This window comes from Muntiacus reevesi, chromosome 1 (genome assembly GCF_963930625.1).
Source record: "Muntiacus reevesi chromosome 1, mMunRee1.1, whole genome shotgun sequence".
Classification (NCBI taxonomy): Eukaryota; Metazoa; Chordata; class Mammalia; order Artiodactyla; family Cervidae; genus Muntiacus; species Muntiacus reevesi.
In genome coordinates this window covers 153,604,967-153,624,178 of record NC_089249.1, presented here as the reverse complement: position 1 = coordinate 153,624,178, position 19,212 = coordinate 153,604,967, and the positions used below count along the sequence as shown (strand labels likewise).

Genomic DNA, 19,212 nt, shown 5'->3' with positions numbered 1-19,212 from the left:
TAGAGGATCTTCCTGACTTAAGAACTGAACCGTGTATCCTGCATTGGCAAGCAGATTCTTTACCACTGAACCACAATGGAAGACCATAAAGTAATTATCCTTCAATTTAAAAAAAAAAATGCAAATATTGCTCTAGAGGTTGTCTACTGATCATTCATGCAGACTACGTAGAGAATTATCTAGACCAGGATTTGCAATTGCTTAACATCTAGCTGGAAGATAGTAGGAATAAGAATTTCTACTATGGAGTTGAAGGGATAATTTTGGCACATGTGTATAGAGATAATACTTATCCAGTCTGAATTTCAAGTATTCAGTGTAATTATTAGGCCGTATGTCTCAGCCTCTAGTTGAGAAAATGTAGCTCTAGTCAGAGCACTTGTATGAAAATTACACTTGATGTGGTGCTGCTGAGGGAAAGCAGTTGGGGGGTTAAGAACATCTAATATGACCTGTTTTGCTTAAAGCTCCTAGTTCATGGTCTATCAGAGTATTATACAAATATGGTTTACACTGTATCATCCATGTGATTCAGTAGAAGACTCAAGGTTAACATATCAAGGTATCATCCATTCAAACAACTGCTGATACGTTGCTATACTAGGCACTTCTGACAGAGATGAACAAACAAAACAACGTTTTTGCCCTCCTGGGTCTTAGTCTTCAGATAGAGAAAAAAAGAAAGAAATTATAACAACATGATTAAATACAAAAATGTATCTGATGCACTAAGCTGACTGTCAGACAAAAAATTATTCAAATAAACTGTACTTACTATCATTATTATCAGGCAGAAACAAGTACAAAGAGAAATATACTAAAGAAATAAAAAGTAAAAAAACTTGGCTGTTCATTCATTACTCATTTAGACATTGATTCATTTAGACATCTCTTGTACATCTATATGCCTAGATACTGGGAATAATAAAATAAATAAGAAACTATAGTCCCTGACATTGAGAAGTCAGTCCAGTGGGGGAAAAAAGACAGCAACAACAACCATTGTAATAAGTATATCTCCACTGCAGTAAGTACATCAAGAGGGAACAGACACTATTGCCATGGGATCAGTGATATCTAAGAGAGACATAATCAGAAAAGTCAATAAAAGTCATGTCTGAATTATTCCATAAAAAACTAAGAAAAAGCTGAGGAAGACACAAGTGACACCTAAACTAAACCAAAGGAGCCAGTCAAGCTCCTGCAAAGAGCACTCCTATCTCAAGATTCCTGTACTTGCTGTTGCCTCCACCTGGAATATCTCCACAGACAGTCGTATGGCTCACTTTTAATTTCATTCAGATCTCTGATCAAATGTAACATCCTCAGAGAGGCCTTTCTGACACGCTATCTGAAGTGTCACCTTATTGCACTCTTGCCTAGTCTGTCCTATTGTTCTTCCTAGCTCTTATCACTATCTCACACCTCAGGGTACTTAGTGCTTAGTTGCTCAGTTGGGTCCAACTCTCTGCAACCCCATGGACTTCTCCAGGCAAGAATACTGGAGTGGGTTGCCATGCCCTCCTCCAGGGGATCTTCCCAACCCAGAGATCAAACCCAGGGCTCCCACGTTGCAAGTGGATTTTTTACCATCTGAGCACAATGAAAGCCAATTTTCATTATCTATTTATTTCTGTTGGTCTCCCTGACTAGAAATATTAACCCATGGGGCCTGTGACTTGTCTTGCTCACCATATGTTGTCTTTAATAATTATATAGTACTTTGCAAATAATAGGCACTGAGTATTAATCAAATGAAGCCAAGGGAAGCAATGAATTTCAGGTATAGCAAGAAACATGTAGCACAAAATTTTGAGAAATGGGTGATGGCTGGGGGCTCCTGACCAATAATAACTGTAGTAGCAAATACTTATATTCATTAAGGATTTACCATGGACCAGGCACTATTTATTCTCAGCACTTTACTTGTACAATCTCATCTAATGTTCACAACTCTTTAAAGTACATACTCTTACTCATACCTTACATATGAAGAAAAACACAAAGAGTAAATGACTTGCCCAAACTCAAAGCTAGCAGATGGCAGAACTAGAATTCCAAGCAATGCAGTACAAGGCCAGAGCTCACTCTTTTGACCACTGGCCTCCAAACACAGGAAACGGACAACCTCTCTGGGTTGTTTTCATGGAAGGAAGGAGGGAGGGAGGGAGGGAGGGAGGGAAGAAAGAAAAACCTATTATAAGCAGTCTTTAGAATATTACACGCTTCATATACTTACTGTTATCACTCACTCATGTCTCTTTGCAACCCCATGACTGTAGCCCGCCCAGGCTCCTCTGTCCATGGAATTCTCCAGGCAAGAATACTGGAGTGGGTTGCTGTGGCCTCCTCCAGAGATATATATATGCATGCTTTTCCCCAAATATAAGGAATAAGAAAAACAGTCCATTCTCAACATTTCTATCCAACACTGTATTAGAGACTAGCCAGGAAAATTACACAAGAACAATAAATAAATAATTAAAAAGCATCAGACTGGAAAAAGAGGAGGTAAAACTATCGCTATTCACAGAAGACAAGCTCTAATATTAAAAACAATCCCAAGCTGTCTACTAAAGAACTATTAGAACTAACAACTGAGTTCAAGAAAGTTGCAAAATCCCATGTTCATGGATTCAGAAGGGTTAACACTGTTAAAACAGCAACACTCCCACTAATCACAAAGTCAACTCAATCTCTATGAGAATTCCAAATTAGTTCTTTGTAGAAACTGGCAAAGGGATTCTAAAAACATCACTGCTATTTATTCAATGATTCTTACATTGCAACAATGTGTATACATCATACATAAGCAAAAGGCAGTCAGAGAGTCTAAATAATTTGTCATGGTCACCCAGAGAGAGCACAAGTGGCAGAGGGAGAATTCAAATCCAATTTGGTCTTGTACTTAGTGTCCTTCCCACTATCTAAATTGTGATACTCATTATTTTACATACTATTTCAGAACCGATCAAAGATCCTTTAAGCCTATCCTTGAAACCACTGCCTAATGCCTTGTGCTCCAGTTAAAAATTCTTGCTTTATTACAAAGGGAATAAATCGTAAGAAAACAGATATGATATCCCACAATGTGGACCCAATGCACCAAAATACTATTTAACTTGGATCAAATACTCCTATGATTTTATGTTATCCTTTTAATTACAGTTTAAAATGTCACCTACAGTATCAATCTTGGGCACTGTAAAACAATGAAAAATTTAAGAACTAAATTACCACCAAAAAATTCCATTATAATCACAGGACATGCCACAGCACCCAAGTACCTTTCTTCCATTATCCTGCATCACAGTACTCATCACCCCAGAGTCAATGTGTATCTCCCTAGAAGACTAAAAGGTACTTTAGGGCATGAATCTAGGTCTTAGTCTCCTTGTATGTCCAAGGCCTAATATAGCGGGGACACAGGAGTCATTCAACAAATGTCTTCTGAAATAAAAGAGGATGGAATGGCAATAAAGGAAGCACCTTTAGTATATGTAATCTTCATATTTTTAATATATGCATAATGATATAAATGTGTTGTACCTAGTGAATACAAGATGGAAAGAAGTTACCAATAATCCCTGGTATCAGTGATTTATGAAAATTCTAATAAAGTGTAACATTTCAAAAAAATTAACAGCCCTATAATAAAATCTAGCTGTTGTAAGTATTTGGCTAGAGATGGCAGTAGTAACAGTTATTGTTGTTATTAATAGCTACCACCATTTAAACTGATCCCAGACATTTATAACCATTATTTCACATATTCATCACAACAAATCCTGCAGGTTAAGTTTATTCTCCATTTTATAAGCTAAAAAAGAAAGAGACTAAGAAACTTGTTACAGAGTCAAACAAAAGATTTAAACCTAAGACATTCTGACTGCAAAGTCCAAGAACTCCCAGTATTTCATCCTAGCTCTTGACAATGTTCAAATCTGGAGCATAAGAAATTCCTACACATAGCAGTTCTTTAAGTTTTTCTTAGTAAACAGTCTGTTTTTTAGGGAAAATTTTCTCTGATATACAGTATGATCTTCAGTAATAAGATACTGAAGGAATTCCAAGTCCAAATTACCACATTCAAGAAAATATTAGCTTAAAAGCAAATACTGACATGACATACACTAACCCAGAGAAGTTTAGGTTTCATAAGTAAGAAATTCCTAGAGGTTGCAAAATGTAAAACTACATTCTATCATGTCTACAAAAACCCTCCACTATAACTTGGTACAATTATTTTCTAGAGATGTGGTCTATTTAACGAAAAGTTGATTTTTACATAAGATGTTGCACCTAGAACATATGTTCAGTTATAACCAAGGAATGGCACTATAATTAGTTCTGTCAGAGCTATTTTGCACTCAGAAATATAGACTCATTCAATTTATGAGTTGTTTACACTGCCTAAGTTATAACATTGGCTCTACCACTTAGCAGTAGTTTGATCTTGAACAAGTTACTTCACCTCTGTGCCTAAGTTTTCTCTTTCTAAAACAGGAATAATAAGGATGATCTGGTTATCAGGTTGTAAGGATTACTGAAAAATCATACCTGACAAATCATGTGTTCAGTAAGTATTAATAATTACTACAGTCGCAAAGAGTTGGACATGACAGAGTAACTGAACTGATTATTTTCCCCAAATTGACCTCTTTCTTTTGCTCGCGCTCTCTCTCTCACTCTCACACACACACACACACACACATGCGCACACACACAAATTCCACTCTGAGTGATTTGTTCCATTTACATAACAACAGAGGAATGCAATATCACGTGAATGTTCATTTTTATCCCTAAAATTTGTCTGAAATATTGTCAATGACTGTCTGCAGGAAGCAACGTATAGCAAATGTGCTTTAGATCAGATGTGCCCAGATTTGAATCTCAAGTCTATCTGTTACAACACAACCTGAGTAAATAATACAGAAGATTAATTTCTACTTGTAGAGAGGTTGTGAATATTAAGTGAAATAATATATGTAAATCATCCAAAAGTACCTACTGCTTATTAGGAGTTTAACTAACATCAGTCTTCTTCCTTCTCAATGGCTGCATAAGAATGTTTTCCTTCCAAGATCTTTGCATTAATATTTAGCCCACTAGACAGAATTGTTCTACAATTAAAGTAAGACCACAATAAGAAAGGCAGTGAAATCACATGCAAAATTAAGCTCACAATTTTCAATTGTCTTATCATTTAAGTTCAATACCCATGCACAATTAGGCATTCAGGGCTCGTGGCAGATTTAGAAATTAAACTATGAAGATAAACCATTCCCTCTGTCCCTATCCCAAGAACACACATACTTCTCTAGCTCCCAGAGGACTTAGTGGATCACTAACTTTAAAAAGTATATTTAAATCAGCGATTCTCAAATTGAAGCAATTTCGTCCCCCAGGAAATATCTGGAAATATTTTTGATTGCCCCAGCTGGGAACAGTGTTACCAGAATCTTGTGGATAAGGATGCAAAACATCCCACAATGCAAAAGACAGGCCCCCCTCCACACCATAGAATTAACAGGCCCAAAATGTCAACAATGAGAAACCATGATCTTTAAAAAACCAAAGTATTATAATACAGAAGCTTTCTCCTCAAAAATATGTTCTTCGCCAAATTTTCATTGACGACATAACAAGAAATAAGCAGCTTGAATATCTCAGATGGGAAACTCCTGGTACCGCTAAATACCCATTACAAAATTCCTAATCTAAAGAGGAAGTGAAGCTTACCTTTCTTTGCAGAGTTGTGCTTTTAAATTTTTTAAAGCGCTCCAACCTTTTTATTTTAATTGAACTGTAACTGATGTACAATATTGTATCAGTTAAGGTGAATATAGTGATTCACAATTAAAGGTTACACTCCATATATAGTTAAAAAATGTTGGCTATATTCCCCATGTTACGTACTCTTGTAGCATATTTTATATTAATACATAATAGCTTGTTCCTGTTAATCCTCTACCACTATGTTGCCTCTCCCCCTTTCCTCTCCTCACTGGTAACCACTAGTTTCATTTTCACATCTGTGACTCTGCTTCTTTTATATTTACTGTGCTGTGCTTAGTCACTCAGTTGTGTCTGACTTTGTGACCCCATGGACCCCAGGCTCCTCTGTCCATGGGGATTTACTAGTTTGTTATATTTTTTATATATTTACTAGTTTGTTTACTATATATTTACCAGTTTACTATATATTTACTAGTTTGGTACATCTTTTTAGATTCCATGTGTAAGTGCTATCACATAGTATTTGTTTTTCTCTGAATTTATTTCTCTTAGCATAATACTCTTCAAGTCCATCCATCTTTCTACAAATAGCAAAATGTCATTTTTTTTTAGGACTGAGTAGCATTTCCATTGTATTAATATATACACATATACACTACATCTTCTTAATCCATTCACCTGTTGATGGACACTTAGGTTGCTTCTGTATCTTGACAACTGCAAATAATGCTACTATTAACACTGGGGTACGTGTATCTTTTAAAATTAGTATTTTGTTTTGTTTTGCTTTTTTGGCTATATGCACAGGAGTGGAATTGCTGGGTCACATGGTAGTGTTATTTTTAGTTTTTTGTGAGACCTCCATACTGTTTTCCACAATGGCAACATCAATTTACAACCTCACCAACAGTGTACAAGGGTTCTCTTTTCTCCACATCCTCAGCATTTGTGTTCTTCTTGAAGACAGTCATTCTGACAGGTGAGTGATCTCATTATGGTTTTGATTTGCCTTTCCGTGATGATTAGCAATACCAAGCATCTTTTCATGTGCCGGTCGGCCAGCTGCATGTCCTTTTTGGAAAAATGTATTCAGTTTTTCTGCCTATTTTTTAATCAGGTTGCTTGGTTTTCTGACATTGAGTTGTATAAGCTGTCTAAATATTTGGATATTAACACCTTATCAGTCATTATTTGCAAATACCTTCTCACACTCAGTAGGCTGTCTTTTTGTTTTGTTGATGTTCTTCTTTGCTGTGCAAAAGTTTTTACGTTTAATTAGGTCCATTTGTTTATTTTTGCTTTTATTTCCTTTGCTTTAGGAGATGGATTTTTAAAGAACGTTGCTATGATTTATGTCAAACAGTGTTCTGCCTATGTTTTCCTCTAGGAGGCTTTTGGTTTTAGGTCTTACATATAGGTCTTTAATCCTACATGTATTTAATCATTTTGAATTTTTGTATATGATTTTAGAGAATGTTCTAGTTTAATTCTTTTACATGTAGCTGTCCAGTTTTACCAGCACCATTTATTGAAAGAGCTGTCTTTTATCCATTGTATATTCTTGCCTCCTTTGTCACAGATTAATTGACCATAAATGCATGGGTTTATTTCTGGGCTTTCTATTCTGTTCCATTGATCTGTGTGCCTGTTTTTGTGCCAGTACCATACTGTTTTGATTACTGTAGCTCTGTAGTACCAACCATTATTTTTTAATTAAACAGGTGATTTGTTAAAGTATTATTTATATTACAAAGCTTCTTATACCTCACTTCTATCTTACTTTCATACAAAATATTAAAAAGCTCACATTTTTGTGATACAGAAGCACAGTACATGAGGCCAACTTTCAACAGATATCATTATTATATACCAGGTTAACAACAATCAAAATTTGATAATATACTATGTTGATGGTGGAAAAGCACAAACACTGTTGCTGGTATAAACTTTCTGAATGCAAATTAGCAGTATCTATCCAAATTAAAAATATCTCTTAGCCCTAAATTATACCTACTAAAAATTAATGCACATACACACTTATATGCAGAGTACATCATGAGAAACGCTGGGCTGAAGGAAGCACAAGCTGGAATGAAGATTGCTGGGAGAAATATCAATAACCTCAGATATGCAGATGACACCACCCTTATGGCAGAGAGTGAAGAAGAACTAAACAGCCTCTTGATGAAAGTGAAAGAGGAGAGTGAAAAAGTTGGCTTAAAGCTCAACATTCAGAAAACTAAGATCATGGCATCTGGTCCTATCACTTCATGGCAAATAGATGGGGAAATAGTGGAAACAGGATCAGACTTTATTTTGGGGGGCTCCAAAATCACTGCAGATGGTGATTGCAGCCATGAAATTAAAAGACACTTACTCCTTGGAAGGAAAGTTATGACCAACCTAGATAGCATACTAAAAAGCAGAGACATTATTTTGTCAACAAAGGTCCGTCTAGTCAAGGCTATGGTTTTTCCAGTAGTCATGTATGGATGTGAGAGTTGGACAATAAAGAAAGCTGAGCACCGAAGAATTGATGCTTTTGAACTGTGCTGTTGGAGAAGACTCTTGAGAGTCCCTGGGACTGTAAGGAGATCCAACCAGTTCATCCTAAAGGAGATCAGTCCTGGGTGTTCATTGGAAGGACTGATGCTGAAGCTGAAACTCCAATACCTTGGCCATCTGATGCGAAGAGCTGACTCATTGGAAAAGACCCTGATGCTGGGAAAGATCAAGGGCAGGAGGAAAAGGGGACAACAGAGGATGAGATGGTTGGATGGCATCACCAACTCAGTGGACATGGGTTTGGGTGGACTCCCGCAGTTGGTGATGGACAGGGAGGCCTGGCATGCTGCGGTTCATGGGGTCGCAAAGAGTCGGACACGACTGAGCGACTGAACTGAACTGAACACGTGTATGAAGATGTGAGAAAGAATATTCCCTGCAGCACTGTCTGTATAATAACAACAAAAGATTAGAAACAATACAGAAATCCATCATTAAGTGGCTATTTAAGGAAAGTGAAAGTGAAAGTGAAGTCACTCAGTCCTGTCCGACTCTTTGTGACCCCATGGACTGTAGCCTACCATGCTCCTCCGTCCATGGGGTTTTCCAGGCAAGAATACTGGAATGGGTTGCCATTTCCTTCTCCAGGAGATCTTCCCAACCCAGGGATTGAACCTGGGTCTCCCACATTGTAGGCAGACGCTTTACTGTCTGAGCCACCAGGGTATACTCATATCAAAGAATATTCTCAAATTTTGGAAATAATGAGGGAACCTGTATGTGCTTGTATAGAACAATCTCCTAGATAAATTAAGCTAAAAATAACAGTAAGCCACAAAATATGCAGCTTATTCAAAAGAAATATACATACACACTATATATCACATATCTTATACTCGGGTGTATAACATATACACACATATTTGCATACATATCACACAGAATTGGGGCTTCCCAGGTGGCGCTAGTGGTAAAGAACCCGCCTGTCAATGCAGGAGATGTAAAAGATATGGGTTCGAATCCTGGGTTGGGAAGATCCCCAGGAGAAGGGCATGGCAATCCACTCCAGTATTCTTGCATGGAGAATCCCATGGACAAAAGAGCCTGGCGGGCTACAGTCCATGGGGTCACAAAGATGTGGACACGACTGAAGCGACTTAGCACACACTATTGCTGGAAACACACACAAGAAACAGCAAGAATGACTGCCCTAGGAGAGGGCCAAGAGCATGATGGAGATTTTCACTGGTGTGTGTGAGGATTTTTTTTCTTTTAATATTTTTATTTATTTGCTGCATTGGGTCTTAGTTGCATCATGCAAGATCTTTCGTTGTGGTGCAGACTCTCTGGTTGCAGCACTTGGGCTCCAGAGCACGTAGGCTTCAGCTGCTGTGGTACACAGGCTCTCTAGATGTGGCACATGGACTCCAGAGCACACAGGTTCGACAGCTGCATCCCATGAGCTTAGCTGCTTCACAGCATGTATGATCTCAGTTCCCATACCAGGGATCGAACCCACATTCCCAGCACTGCAAGGCGGATTCTTAACCACTGGACCACCAAGGAAGTCCCTGAGTTTGTTTTTTTTTTAAACAGACCTTTATTCTGGTTCTTTCATTTACTGACTATAATACATAAGTCACAAATTATGAGCCTTGGCATTCTCCAGTTTGAAATAATGATAATAACAGCCTTAGTTATTAGTTATTGTGAAGATCAAATGAGAGCCTAAAGTGCTTCATAAATTATAAAGCAGCATACAAAATTATAAATTAGTCTTCTAACTGAATTCTCCAAACCAACTATAATAATAATAACTATCATTCTAACCAATTTCTCCAAACCCAAAGATAGGAATGTTTAAGATGGAATGTAAATGCAGATGCTATCTTAGAACACACATTTTTACTTCCCATACAGCTATTTATTTTGTAATTAAACTATAGTTGTAATTAATATTAATTACTGGTATCAATGTAAAAGGGTAAATTTTCAAAAATAATGTCATATAGAAATGTTAAGTCAGCTATTACAGAAGAAATTCATGCTTACTATTGAAAAGAAGTAAAAATTATAACCATGCTATCATAAATTTGGGTTTTTTTTCCTTCCAGTCTTTTTTCTATGTATGCTTAAGTAGATTAGATTTATTTAAATAAAATGTTTCTACTTTACTGTAAAACAGCATTCATATTATAACATCCCTCAGATTAAAAGCTCCTAATAAACATAATTTTTAATGAAGATAATCATATTTTATCTTGGTGATGAGAGTTCAACTATTTAAAATGAAATTCCTATATGTGGGTTTACCTAATGAACTCTGTCTGGATTACTTTTTCATTTATTTCCACCAATTCTCCAAATTATCCAGATCAATGATAATTTCCCCCTCCTCCCTCCCTCCCTCTCTTCCTCTCCCACTCTTTCTCTCTCTCAAGGCATCTTCCTAATTTTGGCTTCCATAGATCCAATTTTATTAAGTCTAAAATTCACAAAACAAAGAAGCATATAACTATGTTTATAAATCTTTGAAGAACAAGTGCTGTGCTTAGTCGCTCAGTCATGTCCCACTCTTTGCAACCCATGGATTCTACCCCTCTAGGTTCCTCTGTCCATGGGGATTCTCCAGGCAAGAATACTGGACTGGGTTGCCATGCCCATTGAAGAGCAAGTAAAACACCCTAAATTGAGACCTTAAATTAGACTATTAGTGAAAGGGAAATCGGAACTATGATTTGTTACTAAATAAAGATGCTCAATCTTTTTCTACAACATTTATTATTGTAGAAATGTATTGTTTTCTACAATATTATTGTTCTGTCTGCAAACAGTGAAAACAAAAAAATACACTCAGGTTATTCCTAGGAGACTCTCTATTGGACAAACCAACTGTTCCTAATTAATTTTAACTATGACAGCTCCTCCCAAATACTGAACATTCCAAGCCATTTTTGAAAACTGCTTGATATTGTTCAGGGAAGCAAAGATTTCCTCAGTATACTGGACAAAAGTATCATTATTGTGCCTTTCCCATAGTAGGAACACAAATAAGTCATACTGAATAAACACTTCTTTTCTGTTTCTGAGAACATGTAATTTTCACACTCTACCTTGTAATTTACCATCATGATTGTTATACCAAACCACAAAGGGGATACACATATTAATACATATTGCCTACTTTTTAAATGAAATTGAAAATAAATAGCAAAAACTGAAATTATGGGAGATTTTTTTTCCCTCCAATTTTCAAATTTTCTATAATGCAGTTATATCACTCTTGCAATCTTAAAAAAGCATTAAAAGAAAAAGTATCCTTATAGCATTTATTGTTTTTGACCATATATTAAGATTGTTTTAAGTCCCATTCTAAAGGGTCTTTTTAGTATTAAAAAAATCCTTGCTAAATTAAAACAAGAAAACTTCAGCATAAAGCTGAACTGACAGAGTATTATTTAAAATACTCCCATTATGCTATCTTTCAACAAAGTAAAACCTTTCTCATCATCAAAAGCACTACTTGTGCATCCACAGTTGTATTATCAAGATACCATGAAAGAAAGGTAACTACAGATTCAGAGGCAAAGGACATTGCTTCCATACTTTTGAAGTTCAGTACCTAACTAGGAAAACAAGGCAAATACTGAAAAAGAAAATAAAAAAATACAAGGGAGCAATGGATATGCCAAGCATCTAGTATACAGACAAGTATAGTAGACAGCTTTTGAAGTCCTACAGACTTCAGTTCAAATCTTAGATCTTACTTAGGAATTTATGTAAATTATTTCCCTCATTTGTAAAATGGAGTGTTAAGTGAAGTAAAATTCTTAGCATATAGTAACACTTAAAGGGAAGTTAACAGTATTATTAGTAGTAGAGATGCAGACTTAAAGAAGAAATGAGCAACCAGCAAAGTTTAAAAAGAGGAAGTATTAATAACTTTTTGTCATCTACTACCATAAGCAAAAATCACAAGATCTTTCTCATTCAAGTTTTACTTCTTATTGCCAAAAAGAAAATAGAACACCTGGTAAAGAAAATTGAAATTAGAAAACACGATGCCTATAAAGCCTATAAAGTACCCTAGGAAAGTCACCACTAGATCTCCAAATCACAGAATATAATCTATAAAAAAAAAAACGTTCTTTGGAAAGGTCTTTAGATCATCTAATTCAAACTCTCCAACTCTCCAGAATTAAGCTCCATGCTTTCTTCTGTCTCTGAGTGCCAAGAATTGTCATCTTGTTCATAAGTATATCCTCAGCACCTAGAATAAATCCTAGTACATAATAAATGATCAGTACATATTTGTTGGATGAATATTAAAAGCAAGAAAACTGAGGCCTGAATATTTAACTCAATGACACAGTTACCTCCCGGCAGAGCTGGGACTGAAACATTTTTCTATTCTAGCATTCTATCCTGTCTAGAAGCTCAGTTCAGTCGCTCAGTCGTATCTTTGCGACCCCATGAACCGCAGCACACCAGGCCTCCCTGTCCATCACCAACTCCCGGAGTTTACCCCAACCCATGTCCATTGAGTCGGTGATGCCATCCAACCATCTCATCCTCTGTCGTCCCCTTCTCCTTCTGCCCTCAATCTTTCCCAGCATCAGGGTCTTTTCAAATGAGTCAGCTGTTCGCATCAGTGGCTAGACTATGATAATTCAGATAACTTATCTTGGTGGTTGGGGAATTGGAGGGTTTGCTGGCAGGCAGGAGAAAGAGGAAGGAGAAAATTAACCTAGTTTTCAGGTGTTTTTCCCAACTGTCAGTTTTGCTTAATTGATAGAGGCCAAAAATTCTACTCAAGACAATTCCAGCATAGAGCAGGGCATGTAATAGGTACTTAACAAATACTGGCTGAATGAATCAACCTACTGCAAAACTATTACTATTTAATAACCAGAAGCAGAAACTAACTTCAGCATCTGTTTAATCTTTGTAACTGTCACAGAGTTCTTCAGAATTTTCAGTCATTCATAAGACAAATATTATTAATAACTTTCTTCCCGACATGTGCTGAGGAAGAGAAATGAAAGATGTCCCTGCCGCGCAGCATCTCACTTGAGTAAGCCTATGTCTGAGTGTTTCTTGAGGGGGTTATGGTGACATAAACAGATCAATAATAAATATGAAACCAGGCTGCATTGTTATCTCAGTTTATTTGCCTCAAGCAGTTAAAAAGTCAATTAAAAAACACAAATCAGCCAAATTCTAAAATAACAAGGAGGCACATTAGGTATTTAAACACTTGGGAATGTTCTCTTTCCTGTGCCTTTACAATATATCTTATTGCCTCCTAATGTCTTAAAGGGCTTCCCTGGTGGCTCAGCAATAAAGAACCTGCCTGTCACTGCAGGAGATGCAGGTTTGATCCCTGGGTGGGAAGGATCCTCTGGAGAAGGAAATGGCAGCCCGCTCCAGTATTCTTGCCCGGGAAATCCCGTGGACAGAGTAGTCTGGCCAGCTAACAGTCCACGGGGTTGCAATAGAGTCAGACACAACTTAGTGACTAAATAAAAATGTCTTAAAATCAAAATGCTCTAACTTGACTTATCTGAATATTCAATAAAAATGAACCATCAATGTTTGTTCTCTCATATGTGAAACACTGAATGATAATACTCCTGATTCAGTATTTACTCTGTGTACATGTTAATATTTAAATATATAGCCACAAGGACACATTTAAATTATTTAACTATCTATAAAACTGACAGAGCCGGAAGAAAATATTCAGAGAGGAATGACAGTAAATAGAAACTAAAAGCATAGCCTTATCCAGGAAGAAAATAAAATACGCACACAACTAAGAAGCAAATCTGTAGAAGTTCTCAGGAGAACAAAATCTTCGAGGGGAGAACTCTCGCTGGAGTTGGCCAGCAGAGCGGAAGAGCAACAGTTTGCCAACAGGATCTTGTTTAATGCATATCACTAACTAGACTATTAAAGAGCGAACACGCCTAAGTCAATGTTGCCATTCCTCAAGTCTGAGTTTCAGGAGGACCCTTCCAAAGAGATTCACTACCAAGACTCAATCACCACATTCCAAGTCTTCTCCATTTATCTGCTTGTCAAAACAGGATAAGCAAGACAAAACAAACTGGAAAATAACAGACTTCGCACTTATGAAGCTGAAAATTCCTACAAGCTGAAGGTACTTTACCTAAGGCACATGTTTATATGTGATTCCTGGTTACTGAGGGGAACATTTTTCACTCAGTTTATCCTAGCATGCTAGGCGAAACACCCCCAAAGTCTCTTCCTCCTCAAACAGAAAACTTTCCAGCCGAAATGTATAGCCTATCCCAAAGTTTTGCCTCAGAAACGCTGGGAAATCCAGGCCAAGGAGAATACAAGGTGGCAGGGAGGCTGGCGTGGGCCCCGAGGGGACGGTCCGTGGCCACCGGATCTGGAGAGAACAGCCTGAGAAGGTGAGGTTGGGGTGAGGTTTGGTCAGAGCAGCGCCAAGGGACTGACAGGTGTACCACCTCTCTCCATCCAGGACATCCCCGGAAGATTGCAATTGGTTTTCCCAACGGAGAGGGAGGAACGAGCTTCCCAGGGTGACTGATGCTGAGCGGTTTTCTGGGAAGCACGAGGACTGACTCTGAAGGACGCAGAAAGGCAAGACGGACAGAGCACACAGGTTTTGGTGAAGGTTCCCCCAGGACAGTGATCTCTTAGGTCCTTCCCAGCACCAAGACGGGCGGAACCATCACACCTGTGAAAGGATGTTTCCCGGCTATCCCCATGGACAGCGATAGACAGCCCACCCGGTAGGAGTGGTAGCAGAACTGAGGAGGGAAACACTGAATCGGAGGATCTCACCCAGCAGGAAACCTGATCAGCAGAAGAGGCTGAAGCCAGGAAGGGGCTAGCGGGGTAAGAATGCGCTCGGGTAGGATGAGACTTATTTGGAAGACAGGCTGACTGGAGGAAACTGCTGGGAAAGGGAGGGCTTTCGTCGGACTCCAGTGGGAAAAGGCCGGTTTAGCGAGGAAAAAGCCTGGCTGGGAGGGGGCCCTGAGCGTCTGGCTCGGGAAGGTGACGCTGCCTGTCCCGAGGGTGAGCCTCGTGCGGGGCGAGGGCTGACCCGGCGGTGGGGCTCAACCGCGCGAGCTCAACAGGAGCTCACCTGGGGTGCGTCTGGCCTGGAAGGAGGAAACTTCCTGGGTGGGTGAAGGGGGACAGGAGAGGGTCGGGCTCCCATCCGGCGGGACTGGGGCACCGAGGGGTCGGGAGGAGGGGGCTCCGCGTGGGGCGGGGCCGAGGCGCGAGCGGCGGAGGTACCGGCTCGGGATGGCGTCCTCCCGCAGTCACACTCACAGACACATTCACAGGCGCGCCCGCGCGCGCTCTCAGTATCGGCCGCCCCGCCCGGGGCGGAGAGAAACTGCCCGGGTCGGTGAACCGTAGGGCGGTGGGGGAGGGGGACGGGGACACCGGCCGCCGAGCCCGACGGACCGGCGGGCGGCGTTACCTGTGTCAGGGAGAGCTGGGCCGCCGCAGCCATGGTGTTTCCATCATGCACGGGAGGGGAAGGAAGGACGGGCGGACGGGGGCTCGGGGCGGGGAGGAGGCGGAGGGAGCGGCCGGAGGCGAGGCCCGAGCGGGCTGGCGGGCGTCTCCCCTAACTTCGACAACTTCCCTCCTCTCGTCCACCCCGCCTCGCCTGGCCCCGCCCGCCCGGCACAGGCCTCGGAGACGCCCAAATCCTGGCGCCGGAGTTTTTGCTGCCGGATCGGAGCCTGCCCCGGGGCCGCCTGAGAAAACCCGGCGCGGACAAGTAATTAAGGTGGACTGGCTGTGGAGACAGAAGCAACTCCAGATTGTCCTGAGAACTTTAGCGGATCACCTACCCACGCTAAGCCTCTGCTTCTGAAAAATGGGAAGAACTATACCTAGAGTCCAAGTTGCTTGCCAGGATTAAGTGAGATAATGATAGGAAATAATAACGGTACTTTTTATATGCCAGAATCTATGTTGGACACTTTTATTTTTAAATTGTGTAAATGAAGGAATTGAGACATAAATAAATTGTACGAATGAAACTGAAACACAAATAAATGTCATTTGTAAGGGCCTACAACTGATCAGATAGCTGGTGGGTTAGAATGCAAGTCTGACTCCAAAACTTTTCATTTAACCGTCTGCTATTAGGGTGAAACTCCAATGCTTTGGCCACCTAATGCGAAGAGCTGACTCATTTGAAAACACCCTGATGCTGGGAAAGATTGAGGGCAGGAGGAGAAGGAGAGGACAGAGGATGAGATGGTTGGATGGCATTACTGACTCAATGGACATGGGTTTGGGTAGACTCCAGCAGTTGGTGATAGACAGGGAGGCCTGGCATGCTGCAGTTCATGGGGTCGCAAAGAGTCGGACATGACTGAGTGACTGAACTGAACTGAACCTATTAGGGTGAGCACCTGAAGAATTGATGCTTTCAAACTGTGGTGCTGGAGAAGACTCTTGAGAGTCCCTTGGACTCCAAGAAGATCAAATCAGTCCATCCTAAAGGAAATCAACCCTGAATATTCTTTGGAAGGACTGATGCTGAAGCTAAAGTTCCAATACTTTGGCCACCTGATGCAAAGAGCCAATTCATGAGAAAATACCCTGATGCTGGAAAAGATTGAAGGCAGGAGGAGAAGGGGAGGACAAAGAAAATTTGGTTGAATGGCATCACTGACTCAATGGACATGAGTTTGAGCAAACTCCAAGAGATGGTATTGGACAGGGAAGCCTGGCATACTGCAGTCAAAGAGGTCACAAAGAGTCAGACGTGACTGAGCTATTGAACAACAACATTAGGGGGTGATATCAAAAGAGAAGACTATCTTAAGTCAAATTCTAGGTTGGAAGGGAAATAAATACTCTCCAGGCTCACTGGATGCCTGCCACACTTAGACCCCAGTTCAGTAAAAGAGCACTGGGGCCTCCTCAGGGGCTGCAGCACTCCTAACTCCCTCCTTAGTGCCCCTGGCAAACTCCTCCTGCTCTCTCTCAAGACACCACCAAAGTACCACCACCTTTACAAAGTATCTCCTGACTTCCCCAAATCAGATTTACACACTTATCTTAACATTTCTTCTCTGCCTTATGAAGTCATCATCACCCTAATGACTCTTTACATCTGTCTGCCCTCTAGATGAGATGGTTGGATGGCCTCACCAACTCGATAGACATGAGTTTGAGCCAGCTCCAGGAGTTGGTGATGGACAGGGAAACCTGGTGTGCTGCAGTCCATGGGGTCACAAAGAGTCGGACACGACTGAGTGACTGAACTGAACGGACTCTCTAGACTGAGAGCTCCTCAATGGCAAAGACTATTTCTGATGTATATCTATATCCTCAGATCCTGGAATGTGTTTTGTACTAGTATAAGGTCTTAGTTCCTGCCAAATTAAACATAACACAGCCTATACTTTCTCATGCTGCCTTCTTCAGTTGAAATAACCAGTAACTTGAAATCCTCATCTTTAAAGGCTTGACTTACATGCCACCTACTTCAGGAAGCCTTCTAGGAAATCCCACCCCACCCTTTAGTTGCTCTGATATTATCCCTACCCTCTGCCTTGGAGTTAGTTGAGGACTTTTTCTATACCCCAAACAGATTGCAAAATCCATGAGAACAGAGGGCTGTCTCACAACTACCTCCCTCTCACAGTTTAGCTTAGCACAGACTAGACCTCAATAAGTGTTTTTGCCTAGAACTGGTCTTCCTTTCTTAGTCATGGTGGCTTCCCACAACAACGAACCATAGCTCTATCAGACCCACACACTCTTGGCGTTATCGTAGTAGTCCCCATTTGACACACAAGGAGAATCAAATGAACAAGCCAAGAATGGAATTAACCTCACCTAAGGTTTTAGAACTTTGCCACCACAGGCGAACCATCCCCGAAATGCCCTCAGAAACTCCTGACTCTTCTCACCCCTTTTTACAAAGTTCAGGCAGTGAAGAACCAGCCATGCAAGTCTGGTGAGCAACCACTTATTCAAGAGAGTCTCCTTTGACCTCCTTCTGCTGTTATTCTTTTTAACTTGAGGGAGAAGGGGAGATAATGTTTTAAATTACTCCTTTCCCACCTGGTACATTTATCAGCTGTAACCACCACTGATGTTTCTACTTTGATTTTCTAATTGACATTATCACTTTTGAACTCAACAACTCTGAAAGGTAGTAATCATCATATCCACTCTACAGATGAGGTAACTGAAGGTCACAGATATTAAGTGATTTTTCCCAAGGTTATACATCCAGTAACCAAAGCAGTATACCGTAGTGGAATAAACAGGGCTTGGACATGAGAGACATCCACATTCCAATCCTGTCTCAACTATTTATTACTTGTACAACCTTAGAGTTATTGTGAGGATGAATGAGATAACATATGGAAATATCAAAAGTTGTAGATACACAGATTTAGTTAAGAAATCTTAAAGTCATAGAATAAATTGCTATTGGGAAATACAGTTGTTGTTGTTCAGTAGCTAAGTCATGTCCAACTCTTTGAGACCCCATGGACTGCAGCACACCAGGCTCCTCTATCCTCCACTATCTCCTGGAGTTTCCTCAAATTGATGTACATTGAGTTGGTGATGCTTTCTAACCATCTCATCCTCTGCTGCCCCCTTCCCCTTTTGCCTTCAATCTTTCCCAGCATCAGGGTCTTTTCTAATAAGCTGGCTCATTGAAGCTGAAACTGCAGTACATGTGACCAAAGTATTGGAGCTTCAGCTTCAGCATCAGTCCTTCCAATGAATATGCAGGGTTGATTTCCTGTAGGATTGACTGGTTTGATCTCCTTGCTGTCCAAGGGACTCGTAAGAGTCTTCTCCAGCACCACAATTCAAAGGCACCAATTCTTCAGCGCTCAGCCTTGTTTATGGTCCAGCTCTCAGATCCACACATGACTACCGGAAAAACCATGGCTTCGACTACATGGACTT

General features: G+C 40.1%; 1 protein-coding gene across 6 annotated transcripts in view; it reads right to left on the bottom strand.

The window, feature by feature from the left end:
- EPS15 (epidermal growth factor receptor pathway substrate 15) overlaps nucleotides 1-15,898 on the bottom strand; it is a 138,280-nt gene extending 122,382 nt beyond the window's left edge. For 5 of the 6 annotated variants that reach the window (XM_065913347.1, XM_065913355.1, XM_065913370.1 and 2 more), the window contains exon 1: nucleotides 15,392-15,726. In XM_065913347.1, the coding sequence (XP_065769419.1) occupies nucleotides 15,392-15,466 (75 nt within the window). In that variant the 5' untranslated portion in view covers nucleotides 15,467-15,726. The other variant, XM_065913363.1, reaches the window with a different exon arrangement.
- Between the last annotated feature and the right edge of the window lie 3,314 nt (nucleotides 15,899-19,212).